At 41.5% G+C, this 19246-nt stretch overlaps 2 protein-coding genes across 3 annotated transcripts; both read left to right on the forward strand.

The window, feature by feature from the left end:
• Positions 1 to 1416: 1416 nt before the first annotated feature.
• Positions 1417 to 13380, forward strand: entrep3 (endosomal transmembrane epsin interactor 3). The gene is made up of 15 exons (XM_035913903.2): positions 1417 to 1799; positions 1948 to 2909; positions 3003 to 3059; positions 3448 to 3555; positions 3706 to 3819; positions 3921 to 4028; positions 4963 to 5123; positions 5248 to 5347; positions 5426 to 5498; positions 8446 to 8743; positions 8840 to 9177; positions 9259 to 9300; positions 10721 to 10896; positions 11002 to 11142; positions 11230 to 13380. Exons 2-15 carry the CDS (start codon positions 2676 to 2678, stop codon positions 11482 to 11484), a joined length of 2205 nt encoding a protein of 734 aa, XP_035769796.1. The 5' UTR covers positions 1417 to 1799; positions 1948 to 2675; the 3' UTR covers positions 11485 to 13380.
• A 947-nt stretch (positions 13381 to 14327) lies between these two features.
• fdps (farnesyl diphosphate synthase (farnesyl pyrophosphate synthetase, dimethylallyltranstransferase, geranyltranstransferase)) lies at positions 14328 to 19010 on the forward strand. Of its 2 annotated transcripts, XM_006804867.3 has the most exons (10): positions 14328 to 14497; positions 14938 to 15090; positions 15174 to 15314; positions 15787 to 15867; positions 15995 to 16117; positions 16745 to 16833; positions 16917 to 16989; positions 17076 to 17153; positions 17277 to 17411; positions 18386 to 19010. In XM_006804867.3, the coding sequence occupies exons 1-10, from the start codon at positions 14495 to 14497 to the stop codon at positions 18584 to 18586; spliced, it is 1077 nt and encodes a 358-aa protein (XP_006804930.2). In that variant the 5' UTR covers positions 14328 to 14494; the 3' UTR covers positions 18587 to 19010. The 2 variants fall into 2 exon arrangements, with proteins under 2 accessions (XP_006804930.2, XP_006804929.2); XM_006804866.3 differs by lacking the exon at positions 14328 to 14497 and having other exon boundaries at positions 14612 to 15090.
• Positions 19011 to 19246: the final 236 nt, after the last annotated feature.

Genomic DNA, 19246 nt, shown 5'->3' on the forward strand with positions numbered 1-19246 from the left:
TGAAATAGTGAAATGACAGCTGCACAATTTCAATACTGAAAATCATAATGTTATCATTTATGAAAAATATGGATACAGTGTTGTATTGTGAAAGACTTAGCTAGGCAGAAAATCTTTTTTTCTTTAATTAAATACCTTAAATGACATCAATTGAGCGATGTTAAACTCTGTGTCCTAGTCCATAGACTTTATAGAAAAGAGGGACATAGGTTATATAACTGTGTTGTTGGGGGTTTTTGTTTTGTTTTGAAAATTCTTCAGTGTGAAAACAATTTCATGCTAATCAACAAGTAAGTGGTGGCTTTAATTTTTCAAAAGCACATTTTAAAGCATTCTTTAAAATTGGGGGACTTAATTAATTAATTTATTTACTTTAGGGGTTTTGGGGGGGGTCGGGGGGCTGTCTGACATACCTGAGTGGGGGGCTTTTATTTTGGAAATTTCAAATGCATTTAAGCCATAGTGAGTATAAAAGATGCACATAGCTACCATAACATCACCCACTGGTTTGTGAAGCCTTGAGATTTGCTATCACCATCTTGGTTTCCAAAAGAAAAAGAAAAATGATGCGATGTGATGACTGACTGTGAGACTGTGCTCATTGTCTAAGGACTTGAGATTACGAAATGGTTTGCCAATGAGCTGTGGTTTCACACCACAGATTTATTTTGAGACATAATATGACAAAGATTTACAAAATACACTCATTAAAAAATATTATTATTCAATACGACATACCACATGAGTTGCCAAGCCTTTAAACTCAGCAGGAAACTGTTGGCAGAGTTCAAGTTAGAAAGCAGTTTTGTGACTTCTATAGAACTGGAAGTGTTTTTGAAAGTTATCACCTTCTCGGAGTATTCAACACTTCCACATTGGCTTTGTTTTTCCGACCTGGAAGATAAATCAATTTTTTATTTTGTCTGTGGTTAAAGCATACTGGACATTCCACACACAAAAAAATAGGGCTTTTACTGTGAAAATCTACCATCCAAGTATAATGGTAACGTCCTGTAAGTCCCGTAGTATTTATTTTGAGAATCTGACACCGAGATCTGTTAGTCACTATGAGGGTCTTTGAACGAACAAGAAACATTACATATGATAGACACATCGCTGGTTGTTTTAGACGAGCCACCTACAGGACACACATTCTCACTACAAAGAATCTATCTCTCTTTTTTCTTTCTTTCTTTTTTAACTCTCCTGCCAACAGCAACTGCTTCGGGTTTTTTGTGTGTGTGTTGTTGTTGTTGTTGTTATTTTAATCGTCGCTGCAGCAGTAAAAGCTGGATCCTGTCGCTAGGCAACCACCCCTCCTTCCCAGCATCAGCACCAGGACTGTGTTAACGCTCTCTGCCGCATCACCGAGTTGGCTGCACGTTCTGCGTGCCTTGTCATCACGTATAGGGCAGGTTGTGGTTTGCAAACACGATCCGTTCCTCTGCCAGAGTCACAGCTCGGCTTGGAAACAGAGGAAGAGATGCGAGAGCAGCAGAGGGGAGGGGCGAGCAAACGCGATAATGAAAGATAAACTTGAGTTGCTGTGCTATGATGGGGCACGGGAAGGCTAAGCGGCTGTATTGGTGTGATGTCTGGTGAAAGGCTGTGAGGTAAACGTCGGGGGTGCATACACACATTCACAAACACACGGGCTGAACGGGATGCCCGCGTGACTGCAGGGAGGAAAGAGGCGGCAGAGGAGGAAGAACAAGAGGAGGAGGAGGGGGTTCTAGGTGCTTGTGTGGACCGCCGCAAAAACCTCCGAGGTGGAGTTAACAAAGATAGATAGTCTGCTGGTAAATATTCCAGCCTGGCTGCTATTTTGGTGCAGTTTGAAAATCGATGGAACATTTATTTCCTCTTCATGCCGGGATAGCTAATTGGTCTTAGGGTGATCTTAGGGTTTTGATCTCCTCGCCGTCTTTTTTCTCTCTTCCGTGACAGGATAAGGAGCTGATAAAAAGGTCGCGGGAGGGGAGCGCACATGTTCAGATGATGTTCCTCAAGACTGGACGCACGGACTGACCCCCACATGCCGCCTCTGCTGGGAGTAAAACTACAAGCGAACAGCTGCTATCTCTGAGATGCTTTAGAATTTGCGGCCTGCTCGGGTCTCCAGTTACCGCAATGCCACGGGCTAGAGGAGGGAGAGAGGGACGAGAGGAGGTGGAGAGGAGGAAGCAGCAAAAAGCAAATGAGTAATAATAGCAATAATGTGAAGATTTAAAAGGAAAACGAATTGCCCAGTTTGCCTGTTAGCGTTTTAATCAAAGAATGGCTGGGCAGCAGAATGGCGTAGACTGTACTATATAAGCTACATTGGCTTCTGAACTGAGTGGGGTGAAAGAGACGCTGTGTGGACTTAAAAGTATAAAAGCTGAAACGTCAGATGAGGTGAGTATGGTGCCTGCGACTGTGTGGTAGCAGCTCATTTTTTCAACTTTCTGCTGACAAAGTTCTTGGACTCACTGACTGGACTACAGTGCGCACCATGGGACATTGCGCAGAACCTGCCAGTGGAGAATTTGGTGCATAACTGTGACAGAGCAGAGCTCTGAAGCCAGCATTTATGTCTCTCTCTCTCCTACTCTCCTGTGCTTCTGCCCACACAACTTGCTTTATGAACCCGCTGTAAGCGTAAAACCTTCCCCTGCCTCCTCCACAAGCCAAACATGCCTTCACCTTCAGACTCTAGCAGCGTGGCTTCAGCCTCTGGGTCCCGGGGTTGGTCAGACAGCCGCAGGGGCATGTCTGGCCGGGGGCCTGGTGGGGCCCGACTGCTCCTTTACCTGGGGCTCTGCCACCTGGGCTTGGGAGCAATGGTCCTGGCCTTCTCTTTCACCAGCATGGCCTTCACCACCACTCCCCGCGTAAGGCAGTCTTGTCCATTCTGGGCTGGTTTCTTTGTAAGTGTAACTCGTACTGAAAACAAACAACAGTATGTTACAGCAGATATACTAAAGGAGGTATTTCATGGTGCACATGTTTTTTGTTTCCAGGTGGTGGCATCAGGGATTGTTGGAATAATCTCATGGAGGAGACCTCTGACGCTGGTGGTATGTGTAGCACATTGCATCAAATCTTTCTGAGAATTTCAAACCTTTCATTCTTTTTGGCATAAAAGTGGGAGTTTAAAATGTGCATTCTTACATAACTGATAATTGAGGGTCTTTGTACTGGGGTGTTTTGTCACTATGTGGTTTAAACAATTCTATATCTGCATGAAAAAAATCTATCATATTTTATATTTTGATTACACTGTGCACATGAAGTAAAACACTTAGCAGGCTTAAGATTTCAGTGCATTCAGGACAGAATGTACATTGTTCATTGAACATGTTCTTTACTCTGGTTGAAAGCATCTTGAACCATGAGATATCCTGCCGTGGTCTTTGGTTGAATGCCATGCTCTAACTCAAACATCATCTCTGTGTATCTCCACAGGTGTCACTGTTTATGCTGCTGTCTGCAGTGTGTGTGATACTCAGTCTAGCTGGCTCAATGCTGTCCTGTCAGAATGCACAGATGGTCAAGTCCATGCTCACCTGCCAGGTACAGTGAGCAATATTATGCAAGCTTCGTCTTCTACCTTCATGCTTAGATGCCCTTCTAGCCAGATGCATGGAGAACGTGACAGGAATAGCTGCAAATATCCACTTTTGGTCTACCGATTAGTGCTTTACACCAATCCAATGTGTTTAGGTGGAAAATGGTCTGTGTGTGTGCTGTGCACGCACAGACCCCTGCTCCACAGATGAGGAAAAGCTGGTCCTCAACCAGGATAATGGGTGCCACTCAGTCAGAAAACAGCTGAAGGTAGGTAGAATATTTTTCTGACCACACTGGAAATCCATTTTCCACATAAAAGATTACACAAACTAAGATTTTGTTTTCTTTTGAATGCATCGTCTCTACAGGACCTTTTGTTCAGTGCGTGTGGTCTCAGCATTCTCTCCACCATCATTTGTACCCTGTCCACCGTGACCTGCAGTATCCACATATTCTCCCTGGACCTCCTGCACCTGGTAGGAACAGATTCAGCACATTTTACATTTAAAATGTGGACCCTGCAAATGTGCTGGACTGCTGCCTTAAGAGATTAGAAAATATATAGTGCTGTGAAGAAGCATTTGCTTCCTTCCTGATTTCTTTTCTTGCATATTTGTCACACTTACCTGTTTCTGATTTTGAAAAATGTTTAAACGTGTAGATAAAGATAACTCAAATAAATACAAAATTCAGTTTTTAAATGATTTATTAAGGGAATAAAACGTCCAAACCCACCTGGCCCTCTGTGAAAAAGTAATTGCCTCCGAAACCTAATAACTGGTTGTGCCACCATTGGCAGCAAGAACCGCAATTAACCGTTTGTAGTAATAGGCAATGAGTTTTTCAATTTCGCCATCAGACCCAACTGTTCTTTGCAGAAATGTTTTAATTCACCCACACTGCAGGGTTTTCCAGCATGCACAGCCTGTTTAAGATAATCTCAATCGGATTTAAGTCTGGACTTTGACTAGGCAACTCCAAAACCTTAATTTTGTCATTTTTAGCCATTCAAAGATGGACATTAAGGCATGTTTTGGATCATTGTGCTCCTGCATAAGCCAAGTGTGATTGAGCTTCAGGGCATGAAATGATGGTTGGACATTGTCCTTCAGGATTTTCTGATAGAGAGCAGAGTTCATGGTTCATTCAGCTAAGGCAAGTCGTCCAAGTACTGCAGCAAATTTTTCACGTAGGGCAGGTAGGTTTGCATATTTTTTTCCCTTAATAACAGAATTCATCCTTTAAAAACTGCATTTTGTATTTACTCAGGTTATCTTTGTCTAATTTTAAAATTTGTTTGCTGATCTGAAACATGTAAGTGTGACAAATATGCCAAAAAATAAGAGATCAGAAAGATAGAAGATTCCGTATCTTTTAAAGATGTACCCAATTTTTTTTATTCCTGCCCAGCTGGCCCCACATCGCTCTCGGTCTGTCAACCCAGAATGCACCACTCCTCAGGATGCCTTCCTGACCAACATCATGGACTTTGAGGAGTTTGTTCCACCCATCCCTCCACCCCCCTACTATCCTCCTGAGTACACCTGCAGCTCTGAGACAGATGCTCAGAGGTACTAAACATGCACTTAAAATGCATCAATGTCACTTGTGTTCGACATTTAGTAGCCATTCACTTACATGATTGGGCTACATTTTGTAAAACCAAATGATTGATATTTTTGAATCCACATTTAGCATCACCTATAATGGCTCCATGGAGAGCCCCGTTCCCCTCTACCCCACTGACTGCCCTCCTCCTTATGAAGCTGTGATGGGACAGAGAGCTGCCAGCCAGGTAAGTATGTGTGTACTTGTATGTGTTCGTGTGATGGACTTAGTGAGAAGCTGATCTTTGTCTTTTGTGACTATCAAGGCCACAGTGTTTGACCCCCACGGCACTGAGCTGTCTGGAGAGAGAGGAACTTCCACCGCCTTCAGTGGAGAAGGTTAGCTAATGGAATATATGTTTTACAGAGCCATTTGCATTTGGAATATTAAAAAACAACTATTATTAGAAAATTATTTTTAGTAACTTTTTCTAATAATCAACATAATTATCATTTTAAAAACTAGTTCCAAACTTGAAGGGGTACTTCACTCCCAAACCAAATATACAGATTTTTATTTAGCCTTGTGTTACGTCCCCACATGAAAGCTAGGCAAAGAGGGTGGGGGACAGTAACAATTGGATCCGGGTTGAAATGAAAAGAATGCCAGGCAGAGGTATTTAACACAAAATAAATCTTTATTATAATCAATTAACTCAATATTCATATAAACAGTAACAACAAAAAGAGACAGCAACACTGCTTTAATGATAAATCAGACAGGCCAACCCAAAGAGATGGTGACCACTTCAACAAAGAAAATATAAGGCTTAAACAGAAAAAGACAGCAACGCTGCTATTAGCAATTACTAGGCAGGCCAAACAAAATAATGGAGGCCACCGACGCTTAAGGAAAACCACTGCTCAGTTAAGAGCTACTCACAAAGAGCCACGCACGTTTGGGCTGGTCACACACAGCAGGCCTTTTCCACACTTAGGCCAGTATCACACCTAGGCCAGTATCACACCTAGGCCAGTATCACACCTAGGCCAGTATCACACCTAGGCCAGTATCACACCTAGGCCAGTATCACACCTAGGCCAGTATCACACCTAGGCCAGTATCACACCTAGGCCAGTATCACACCTAGGCCAGTATCAGAGGAAAACTACCAGAAGCCTCTCCCACATCCACACTGCTCTCCTCCAGCTTATATCACCTCTGAGGGTAATTGGTGGTCAACGAGGGCAAATGAGCAGCAGGTGTGTCCTAAAGGAGAAGGCAGGGGCAGAGAGAGACAAGGGGAGGGGCAAGAAAGAAGGAGGGGGAAAGGGAGAGGACAACACCACGCCCACACACTCCCACGTTCTCACAGGATGTAACACCTTGCTTACATGATTGTAAAAAGACCAAAACATTAATACACATATTTTAATTAAAGCAATTTTCAAGCCATACAAGATAGCATTTTAATATAGGTGTTACTAATCATATTAATAATACTCTGTTCTAAACAGGTAGACAAACAGATGATTTAGGTGGGCAGATTTAGGTACACCAGTGTCTATTAAAAAATATGACTGGTGTGAACTCTGTCTATCTTTTTCTTTTTTTTGTTCGTCATAATTTCAGAAATGGGTCAGTACTGTTGTTATGACATTACATAATTTTTGGGTTGTTTTTTTCTTTTCTTCCAATTTTTGTTCCTTTGTGCACTGCAAGCCAAGTGCCATCTAGTGCAATTCAACAGAAAGGTCGACATCTCTACAGCCGCAAGATGGACAGATACGTTTTTTTAAACTACATGCTAGAGTAAAGAAAGAAATAAAAAAAAATAAAAATAAAGTGTGGTTAATTTTATATTGGATTAAACACAAGTGTTAAACCTCTTCTGCCAGTGATGTCATCAATGTACTAAAATCAGTATTCACTGACAGTAAATATATTGAATTAATCAGATCTATATTTCAAATTAAGACAAACTGAAAATGAAACATAAAGCACTGTGTAAAAGTCTTGCACCACCTCTCATTTCTTTATATTTTGCTTCCAAGGAGCCACATATTGTCTCTTTTTTTCAGTGAGCATAAGGAATATTTCTCCAGGCTTTCTGAAGTTCTTGCAAAGTGTTTATTTGAGGATTGGCTCCTTTGCCACTTATTTTCAGTCCAGTTTCTACCTGACCATTTTCAGATTAATGTTTATTTATGGGGTTAGGGTTAAGGTTATGCTTATCATGCCTCTTAAGACTGACCATTCAGGCATGAAAAGCCACCTAATTCAAGGGATGAACTAGTGTTGTATCTGCACATAACAGAGAACTTAACAAAGAATCCATTTTTAACTGTGTCTTTAGACACTTTGTTATTAACAGCCTGTCACAAAAAACAGATAATTTGTTCACACAATATTTTTCCACCAACAAGGTGATTCCCAAAGAGAAGTGAAGCCTCATCACAAATGGTCTCAGTGGAAGTCTGGCTGTCAAGAAGTCATTGTTAAGCAAGGGAAACAGGGACAAAAGGCTGAGGTATGCCATGTTACACAAGAACTGGACAGAAAATCAGTGGCATTAGGTCTTATTGAGTGATGAATCCAAATGTGAAGTCTTTGGTTCAAATCATCAATAATATGTACAGAGGAGGTTGGGTACAATGATCTACAGCTGCCTGTAAATTACGGTTGAAGCTCTGCAATGGTTTGGGGCTGCAATTCAGCCACAGGTGTTGTGATCTTCCCAAAACTAATGAAAATATAATCACACAGAAGTACCCTAGAATTTTGATCCACCATGCAACACCAACTGGAAAAATCTGATTGGTAACGGCTCATTTTCCAGCATGACAATGATCTCAAACACACTGCCAATGGAGTGAAACCACACCTGGATAGAAAAACACACAAGGGAACACTCAATTGCAGGCTGACCTCCTCAGAGCCCAGAACTCAACATTATTGAAGCAGTTTGGGATCATTTCGACAATAAATGGATCAAAAGGCAGCCAACAGCCAAAGAAGAGCTTTGAATGTCCCTCCAAAATCCTAGAACTATTCCTGAACACTACTTAAATAAATGCCAAGAAAGCTTGCGTAAAAAGATTTCAGGCTATGTTGAAGAAGTAAGCTGGTCATATCAAATTTTCACTTTAAAGCTCATTAAAACTCCACAAACTCTGTGCAGTGTTGTACAACAGAAAACAAAAAAGCATTAAGTCATAATTATTACTGACAATATTATTGCTGAGGTATAGTAAGGAGTTTTCTTAGATTACTTAAAAAGTCCTATAAATGAAATCAAAATGTAACATTTTCCCTACATAATAAAGGATTACCTTTTTTTCTTAGTGTCCATGGACAGTGGATCTCTGTTAATGTCAGAGATTGTGGACATCCCTGATGATTCCTCCCCCTCTGAGGACTCCTGCCTCTTGGAGGTTGGGCTGAGAAACCAAGGGGAGAGGCGTAACAGGAACGCTAGTGAGGGTGGAGACGGAGGAGATGGTAGGGAATATATCAACTTAGGTGGCCCACCGTGTCAAACACCAGAGAGTCCTCTGGCAGGAGGGCCGAGAGCCAGGCGATTCCTCAGAGGAGAGCGGTCCAACTCCTGCTCCTCACCCAGCACAGCCACCACCACATACAGGTGAGTGCAAACGTCCGATGCCGGGTTAAAATCAGAAGTTGAAACTGCAAACACATGCCAACATATGTTTTGGCATTTTCCGGTTTTGTCGTCCAGGTCTCCAGTGTTGCAGCGCCAGACCATCCTGGCTAGTAGCTGTTCCCAGCTGGAAGCAGTAGGGAGTTGCACCTCTCAACACCAATCCTCGATCCCAGAGATTCGAGTTCGCCCCTCCACCCCTTCAGTCCAAGGAGCCATCCCAGCCTCTTCTGCTCCCCTTACCTCTTCCTCCTCTGCTACCAGTGAGCAACCCCATCTGCACCAACCCCTGTATCTTCACCGGAGAGCTGGGAAGAATGAAAGAGATGGAGAGAATGTACAAAAAGACCGGGAAGGCTTCCTACGCCTTGTGAGGTCACACAGTGAGCCAGGTCTGGGCTCCTCAACTGAGACAGGTAAGTCAGACACCAACGTAAACACATGTCTTAAACTAGCTTTATAGATCCCATAACCTGTCTGAACTTACATTTCTCTAGTTGACTTTGGCTCTGGAAGCAGCAAGGCATCTATAGACACAGGTAAGAGCTCACTCCTATGGACCTTAAAGATGAGATAAACTTTATCAGGCAGTGTGATGTACAAAGTTAGTTAAAGAGCTGAACCTTTGCTGCATTTCATCACCACCTCTGTCATCCTTTCTTCCTCTTTACTTGAGATTGTCTAATTAGAAGGAGAAACCCCAAAAGAAATCATGTCTCAGTTGTTTTGATCAGACATAGCTCAGCTCATTTACCGCTAATTGCCCTCATTCATCAAAGCCTCTTAGCAACGACTGGAAACGTACGCTTCAGAGGAGACATGGAGATCTAGCCCCATGTGCACGTGATTTATGAAACTTTTCCAGAACATCAAAATTAGCAGTGATTTGATTACATATTGATAAATGACATCACTTTGTGGAAACAGTAATGTGCCTTCTTATCTGCATTTTCTTTTTTAAATGGCAGACCCCAATGGATGGATGCTCAAGCAGCAAAGTCATGGATACAGTACGTCATGGAAAAATGCAATAATCCATGATTATCCGTGATACAGGCCTTAATGTCACTATCACAGGCATAAGATTTTAGGTAGCCTAATTTATTATAGGGGATTATTCCATCAGACACACTAAATAGTATGCTCTTTACTGTCTAGTAGAGCAGGGGGACAGTCTGGTACATTCTGTAATACCATGCAGCACTTCCTACAGTCTATATACACTATACCTCTTTGAATCATCAGCAGCAATATTTCAATATTTGTGTTTTTGCAGCTGTTTCATCTGCTTTTTTTATGCAGCAAAAGTCAGAATGTTTGTAATGTAGCTGTTAAATTTCAGTTATGTCTACCTGTATGTTGTTTCCCTCACTTCCAACCTTTCTAAGTATATGTTAAGGTTGTTTTTCACCATTTTGTTTTTCTATCGGCTCAGGACTCTGCCTACATCTTTATTTATATAGATTATACAGCAAGAATAAAAATATCAACACATATTGTACTGTACTGTGGAGGGATCTACAGCTTTCCTGTGGCATCTCGCCAATCAAACTGCAACTACTATATACTGCTGCAGTCACTTTTTTTTTCTGTCTGCTGGTTGGGTGAAATTAGCTGAATGTCTAGAGTGAACAGAGATCCATATTTTAAATCAAGTAAATGGGCCTGCCCCTGGCAACTTTTCTAAGGTGTACCTTGCCTTTTGCTCTATGACAGCTGGGATAGGATGGGAGGATGGATAGATAGATAATTTATTCATACTTAGCCCCCTGCAGATCAGCATTATGCAAGTTGCTATAATGGTCTGCACAGTTCTGTGCCTGTGTCTGTTTTTTAAGGATATTTTTGACTTGGCATTGGGCTTGTTTTGTCGCACAGACCTGGCAACTCTGCTGCTGGATCAGCTAAAAGGGTATTATAGCTCTGCATGTAACATTTTCTTTTTCTTCTTATGCAAAGGCCCATCCTCTGAAGCGTGTCTGTTGCCCCGCACTTCTGTGCCTCCGGTTGCTGCTCTGCCCAGAAAAGGCAGCATCAAATTAGCAGCCACGGGGGTGCAGGTCCCCTCCAAACCTGCACCCACTTCACCGTTACGTTTACCTAAAGACTGCCACCGTTCTCTCGGAGACCTTAAGGCAAGTCAAAAAAAATTCTTGAAGGAAGTTACAGGAGCAGTAAGGTGGAAAATATGAACGGCTGTGCAGTCTGCTCATCCTCTGATCTCCTTGCGTTTCCGTCAGGTCACTCGGGTTCTGGTGGCTCGCTTCTTGCAGCGCTCCAAACGTAACCTGGCACCCCCATCTGAGCATGCTGGCAGCGCAGGGCAGGGACCTAAGAGAAGGAGTGGAGCTGAGGGTGCCAACCACTTGCCCTTGGAGCAGGTATAAAAAGAAGTCCTGATTACGCTGTTATGTCACTTTGCAGCAAACCTTCTGCCCTTTCTCACAACTTTATAAAAATATCTTCAGGTGTTGCGAACGCCTTGGAGCACAAGCCGCGGACAAGCCAACCATCATTCCCATCATCCTCATCGACGCGGACATCACCATTCCCACAGTGACAGTCGTCACAACCGACACTACAGCAGCCGGGCGCCTGAAGGGATCCACCTGCGCAGCTGTGGAGATTTAAGCTTCTCCTCCTCAGCGTCACTGCGTCGATTAGTGACACCTCATGCACCACATGGGTCATCGGGAGCTCTCTACTCAGAGTCTGCACTGTGAAAAGAAGAGGAGAGTGAAGGAGGGGTGGAGGAGGAAAATAGGTGGCACGCAAGATGACAAGGCTGTAGGGGGAAATAGCTAGAAGCCTACTGAGATATTGTCTTCCCTCCTTTGTCTCTTATTCACTTCCGTTTCTTGGAGCAAGCTGTGCAAATGGCCTTACTTAGTGGTGCTCTTTATCATGTGAACAACATCTTAGAGCTCCCTCACAGATCAACTGCAGTGCTCTGTAGGTGTTTATTTCTGATGGGCTCTCTTTAGAGAACCTATTGGCCAAGATCAACCTACCAGAAGCATCTTTTCTGCCACACCAATGAGCTCCTAACTCTGACTGGAAATGGAACTCAACTAGGATTCAGATTTACTTACACTTACTTTTAATCTCAGTCTGTTACACAATGGGTTGCAATATGCTTCTGGGCCTTTTGTACATTGCTATTCATTCACGGGATCGCTCAGGTGAAGTGATCAAGGAAAGCTCTTACTTTGTCTTCCATTGATTAAACAAAATGCATCATCATATAGTCAGCTGAGTACAATGTAAGATAAACGGACAACACATGAGAAATGCTTTCACATTACTGAGTTGCTAATTTTGTGTTTTTCTAATTCAGTCACACTTTTTCCACCTACACGATGGCCTTCGGAAAATAAGGCAGCCAGCATTCAGACATTGACATTAGTGCACGCCACAGACACAGGCTCGGCCTGTGAAATGTACTCTCTGTGGGTGGCCCCTGGACACGGTCATTTCGTTTGCCCGTGCGCATGTTTTGCTACAACCGGCGATACAGCAGAAACCTTGTGCATTGAATCCTGACTGTCTGTGTAATTAAGTAACATGTCCTTCAGAATGTCTTTATCTGCATGTTTTGACTATGCTTCCTTTTTTTTCCTCCCCTTGCACCCAAGACCTGTGATAGTCGGCCGTTAAAATGTATTTGTTTTAATAGCTAGCTCTAAGGACAAGGATCTGCAGCGCTCCCACGGGCTCCAAACATGCCTCTGTATCCAATTTGATTTTAATCGAGTTTCAATATGTGACACTGGCTAAAGCAGCTTGATCCTGTAAGATAAATAGGTGTAACTTGTACTCCGATGATATGAAGAGTCTCTCGCAGTAAATGTACAGATGAATTGATTAAGTGGTCAGGCTTCACAAAATGTGTTAGCACATGTCCCTGTGGACTCTACGGGTTGCTGGTGGTTAGTTGAATGACAAAACAAAAAGAAAATCTTCCAGATACTCTCATGACAGGGAATTTATGATGGGTCTGGCAGCTCTGGGTACTGAATTTTGAAGTGTAATAATATATTTGTATCAGATTGGATTTCTTTTTTTCTTTAGAAAGACTTTCTGGTGTGCTCACCAAGTGATGATACTGAATACGTATCAGTAAAGGCACATTTTGGATACACTCATACGTATGTAACTAAGTTGAAAGATTTACACACATACACACTTACAGGCACATGCATACACCTATAAAGGCACTGAGCTGTGTTTCTACCTCCTGTCTTGCATAAAACATAATTTATTTCAAGAAATGTATATCTGTATTGCAGGCTTAACAGGACAGAGCCTTGAGACCTGAACAATAAATGTAATCTAAGTATGACACCTATTCCAGATTTTAAATGCAGTGTCAATGTATTTCATGAAATGAAATAAATGATAGACAAAATGCAGTGTTGTGCAAAAGTCTTCAGCAAGGTCAATTTTAAGCAGCTATTATTTAGCTAATAGTAAATATACAACAGAGCCTGAACTGTCTTAGGCAAAATTTCTTATAATTTCTTATGTAGTCTTGAGGGATTGTTGTCCAGGCTTCTAGAAGGACAATCAAATCCTTTCTTTGGGTGTTTGCTGCTTTTTCATTTAATTCTCTATTAACATAAAGCCACGGCTCTGAGGAGGCCAGTCCATGACTAATCATGTGTGTGTTTTTTTTATCCAGGTATGCTTGTAATGCATTGGCAGTGTATGTGGTTTCACTGTCGTGCTGAAAAAAATAAGTTTTTAACCAAATCAGATACTTTCCAAATGGTATTGAATGGTGGATCAAAAGACCTGTTTTCCAGATTCAGCTAAAGAAATAAGAACACATTATGTTTTTTTCCAAGAGACTGCAAGTAACAAAGAGCCTCAAGATACAATTTAAAACTGTTTCTTTGCAAAGTTGTCTGGTATGTGTAGACACAACATTGGTTCATCTCATGCGTTAGGTGCATTTTTATGCTTGAATCCGGTCAGATTAAATTGGATTAACAAACAATAAAATAAAGTAATATTTATAATAATAATAATAATAATCTCAAAATGGCAAGATACAATGACTGGACTAAAAATTAATGAAAGGGTGGTCAGTGTCCAAGGAAAAACAAAACCTTTAAAAAAGCTTCAGCTATTGCTCAAGATCACTTTAAATAATTACTTGCTCCATGCAAGCAAAATAGAAAGAAATGAGGAGTGGCTCAAGACACTGTAAAATACCTGTGTTGTATATAAGTACAAACTAGGATATAATATATTATTTTAAAAATACAGTATAGAAATTATCTATGTACTGAATAGGATCATATCATTTTCTTATATACTGTATACTACTGTGTACTATAATACAGTATAGAAATTTCTTCATTTGCTTTATCATACTCCTCTCTCCACTCTTGCCACTCCACTTAAGCTCCGCCTCTTCTCAAGTCCTATTGGTTAGCCATCGTGAAAGCCCATCCTGGTTCGATGTACCAAACCAATGAAACCCCTTAATGTCAAATGGAGCCTTTTAAAATCTCCGCCCATATTTAACCATTCGCAAGGAACACTGGGACATTTAGTTCGACTGCGGTGTAATAAAACAGACAGCAGCGCGACAGCAAACTACAGTCTGATATCCTGGTTTTAGGAGACGTTCACAGACTCCAGTTTGACAACAAGACTGAGAAAGTGAGGACCGGCATTTTATACTGTATTACATCGTGCAGTCTGGGATTACAGGGCGGTGTTATTATGGTGAGTAAAGGCATTTGTATGAATAAGAAACATTTTCATTCGTTATGTTATAACTAGCCTAGAAGACAGAGTGAATGAAGGAAAACGATGTAAGCCAAAGTCAGCAAACGCTTCTTTTCATGATAACGGAACTAGCTAGCTAATAATAGTTTCTCTTTAGCTTAATCCACTCTGCCGGATAGACCATGGCCTAGTAGTGTTAAAGTAACCTGGTAGTGTTACAGTCACCTGATTGATCCTCATCTGGAGCAACCATGTGATTTACCTTTACCTATAGAAACGTTTGTTACTGGTCGGCACAATTGCACGGTTGAAGGGTAATGAGACGCTTGCTGAGCTGGGTCTCCAGTGCCCATAAAATTATCCGGACCGTTTGGCTGACCGTGTCCCCCCTCAGGCCAAGAAACACCTCTCACCTGCTGTGCATCTCGTCTTTGCAGGGAGACAGAGTTTGCAATGGGACGCACAGCAAGAAGCCTCTGCTTTCAGACCCTCAGCTGTTTGAAGACCAGTTTGAGGAGCTCGTCACAGAGCTCACAGAGAGAGACTTTACAGATCCCGTGCTGGCAGACGCATTGAAAAGACTGAGAGAGGTAAGTATGTATGACTGGTCTCTTTTTTCGTTTAGAAGAGGGGGACAATGATATGTAGATGTTCATATGTGTTTTTGTTTAAGGTTTTGGTATACAACACTCCTGGAGGAAAGAGGAACCGAGGCCTTTCTGTGATTGGCTCACTCAGGGAGCTTGTCCCGCCCTCCCAGCTTACCCAGGACACCGTGCAGCGGGCTCTGTTGGTCGGCTGGTGCATTGAACTGGTGAGGGTTTGGTATGGCATGCTAAATTAAAAGTCTGACAGTATTTCATTTAATCTTTTACCCATTAAAAGTCCGTGTCGGTCACAGGTGATTTTAATTCTGTTCCAACCTAATTAAGCATCAAGATGTTAAGCTGCTTTAAAAGATTGCACTACATAGTTATGACCTCCCTTAAAGTCTGCAGTCTTCAATAGGGGCTTGGGACCACAATAAGCAGTACAAACAATATCATTACTACTTTAACCAGTAACTTTACACTATCCTCATATGTAATCATGTTTAATTGTGATTTATCTTTAATCATTGTTGAGGCTGGATTTTACTAAATTGGCAGGAAGGTAGCTGGAATATGCAGGTCGTGTGTCTTTAAAACTTTCTCTCACGAGCAGACTCTTGACTGTAGCGTTGACACTTTGCACAAGTGCTACGTTTTCTAATTTAGGTGTTGCCACTGTGTGTCTGATACTTGCAGCTTCAAGCATTTTTCCTCGTGGCAGATGACATCATGGATGGATCTGTCACTCGGAGAGGGCAAGCCTGCTGGTACAAGAAGGTGAGACTTAATATATTCCAGAAAAGGAGACTAGTATGAGTTTGTGCTGTGGTTATTTTCCCACTTCCCTCTGGTTACCTATATAAATCCTACCTATTGGTTTGTTTGTTTTTTGTTTTTTTTTTAGGATGGAATAGGTCTGGATGCCATTAATGATTCCTTTCTGTTAGAGGGGTCAATCTACAGACTGCTTCGCAGATATTGCAGAGATCAGCCCTACTATATTCACCTCCTGGAGCTGTTCAACGAAGTGAGTCTTCTTGGCTGAAAGTGTGCTTGTGCATCTGGCAGCAAATTCATCACTTTGTTTGTAAAATGTATGCAGTAACGGCTCTTAAAAGCCAACCGAGAGACTGCTGAAGAGGTTATGACCGTGGTTATGCATGATTTCACTCAAATGTCCAGCTTGAGCAATATATTATTGCATAGTTAAATCCAGCTCAACACTTAGTCATCTTCAGCATTGTCCACTGTCCACAAACAACTCCTCAGAAAATGCAAAACATCCTTCAATCCATTTTCTTTACCGCTTATCCCGTTCGTGGCAGTGGGGAGGTGGCTGGAGCCTTGCCCAGCTGCCATAGAGGGAAGAGAAAAAATGTCCTTTACAACATTTTCCTCAAGCCAACACTGTCATCTTGCTGATGTGTGTTTTGTTCAGCCAACCAATTTAATCAGCCTGCATATTTAGATTGTCATAAAAACTAACCACAAAATTTTCAACACAGTTTCCTAATTCTTTAATTAAAATCTCTCAAATTATTCATCAGCCGTCAAAATATTTGGCTTATTAAGTGACCGACCAGTTATTTCAGAAACTCAAGTACTTGTGAGTTTTTACTTACCTTGTGTGTTTTCTTCTTTCTTTTCCCCTCAGGTCACTTTCCAGACAGAACTCGGTCAGGCTCTGGATCTCATGACTGCTCCACCCAGACAAATTGACCTCAACAGATTCACCATCGAAAGGTAAGAAGGGGAGAGAGTGTTGAAAGATGAGTGTTGTTTATTGCAATAAGTATTTATTTCTTTTTCTTTTTTTTGTCTTTAAGGTATAAAGCAATCGTAAAATACAAGACTGCCTTTTATTCATTTTACCTCCCAGTGGCAGCTGCGATGTATATGGTGAGTGTGTCAACTTCATGTTGCATAAAAATGGAGGTAAAATAATACAGCTTTAAAACACTCTTTGTACCTTTTTTCTTTTCCAGGCAGGAATCAACAGTGAAGAAGAGCACAGCAACGCCAAGCACATCTTGCTTGAGATGGGGGAGTTCTTTCAAATACAAGTAGCTACTTTTCCTCACCATTGACCTTCATAACATAATATTTCCCATTCGTTAGCTGCACGTGTTGCATAATACGCTGCTGACTATTCTGTTTTAATGACCATCTGATGTATTCTGTTACAGGATGATTACTTGGACTGTTACGGTGACCCTGCTGTGACAGGAAAGATTGGCACAGACATTCAGGACAACAAATGCAGCTGGCTGGTAGTGACAGCCTTGGAAATCATGACTCCTAAGCAGAGAGAAGAGCTGGAGGTTGGGTCTCATTAAATAAATGCTTCTCTTCTGATTCTAAAATCAATAAATATGTGGCAGAGTTGGGTTGCTGCACATACAGGAATTCCACTGTGTAGAATTTTCATTTTGATGATGCTTAGCTGTACGTGCTCTTGTTTTTTATCCTTTAAATGTGCAATTTGTATGGTTGTTAATTTTAAAACTTCCTTTTAAAATCAACTGATATAATGAGCAAAATAATAATATTAACCGTATTAATACATTATGTTGCAGAGAAAGTAGCAATCTCTCTATCTAGCCCTGTCCCTTACATTCTTGTAATATTACTTTGTAATTAAGGGGGTAATTTTGAGTTAACATAGCATCTCATCTAGAGACAATTTTCATACGGACAAGAGAGTAACCACTGTTTGTGTATACCGTCGTTAGACTCTGCAGTAGGGTAGAATAAACATCTAGATCTGCTGCCGGGGTAGCTTCATTATTCATGTCAGCTGGTTGCAGAAATTAGTCCTTGGCATCGCCAGATGTTGCTAGGGCCTCAGTCACATGCCATAGAGACCAGTCAACGGTTACACTCTATTGTCTGCTTGTTGTACAACAAGTTGAGATACATCCAACTACAACAAACTACACAGCAGCTCGATTTAGTGCTGGCAGTTATGCAGCTCTATGCTCTAAAGCTCGCATTGCTGGCTTGCGTCTTCTATAAGAAATCAATACTAGTTTCTGGTGGAGTAGTGGTTCAGCTCTGTTTGCGTCATATGACATAAAATTGCTAATCTTACCCTTAACTTTGCTTACTAGCAGATATTCAATGTTCTGGGCATCCAGAAATTTCCCCTGACGTATGTAATCATTGGTACAGTTTAAGTCGGTATTAAAACGTCTACACCTTTAATTCTTTGACGTTCATCTGTTCCCACCTTGTTTAGACTCATGACTAGAGTCATTTGTTAGTGTTAACAAGTTCATTTCGATCTCCTCCTCAGGGATGTTATGGACAACATGATGAAGCTAGTGTGGAAAAGGTCAAAGCACTGTACAACAGCCTGCAGATACCATCATTGTACCAAAAATATGAAGAGGAAAGCTACCAGCGCCTACAGAAACTCATCGCCAGCCACGCACAAAACCTTCCTCATTCTGTTTTCCTCAATTTTGCCCAAAAAATCTACAAGAGAAACAAGTGAGAGGGCTTGCTGCTTTGTAGAAAATATGTTAACAGCATCAAATACACATGTCTGGTGACTCTTATGAATACGCAGAATCAGATCCTCTCTTATTTAAATAAAGTGTTTCAGACTTCAGCAGTGTAACTCAGTCAGGACTTTGTTTAATAGACGATGTCCTCTGTCAGAGGAATCTGACTGATAGAAGGATAACTTTGGAGTGAATCACAAAGGGTCTGATTTAACTTCAGTGTTTGCCTGAACTGAGGAACACATGAGAGGGATGATGGGTTAATGTTTTTTTGATTGCCTAATAGGTGAATGCTGATGGCAGAGGACAGATGATGAAAACTGACAAACTGTTCCATATGTTTTATAGTGTTTAAAGTCCGTACTAGCCAAGAATTTATTGCTTTTAATAAATAATATATAGTGTATGAACAAACATGGTTGTGTACATTTCATCTTTTTGTGTGGTGTTACGTTGTTTAAAGAGACACAGCTTTTCCAAACATCCTGGTTTTATTTTGCATGCTTACGTTATTTTACTTTCATCACACAAATCAAAATTATTAACCACCATGATGCTAATAGTCAATGGTGTGTCCAATTTGCAGCCTGTAGTCAGTTGTTCTAGTTTTCACGAAGCCTCACATACGTCTGAGCAATCTCAGCCCAGCT

This window comes from Neolamprologus brichardi, chromosome 11 (assembly GCF_056152115.1).
Source record: "Neolamprologus brichardi isolate AB-2024 chromosome 11, ASM5615211v1, whole genome shotgun sequence".
NCBI classification, from domain to species: domain Eukaryota; kingdom Metazoa; phylum Chordata; class Actinopteri; order Cichliformes; family Cichlidae; genus Neolamprologus; species Neolamprologus brichardi.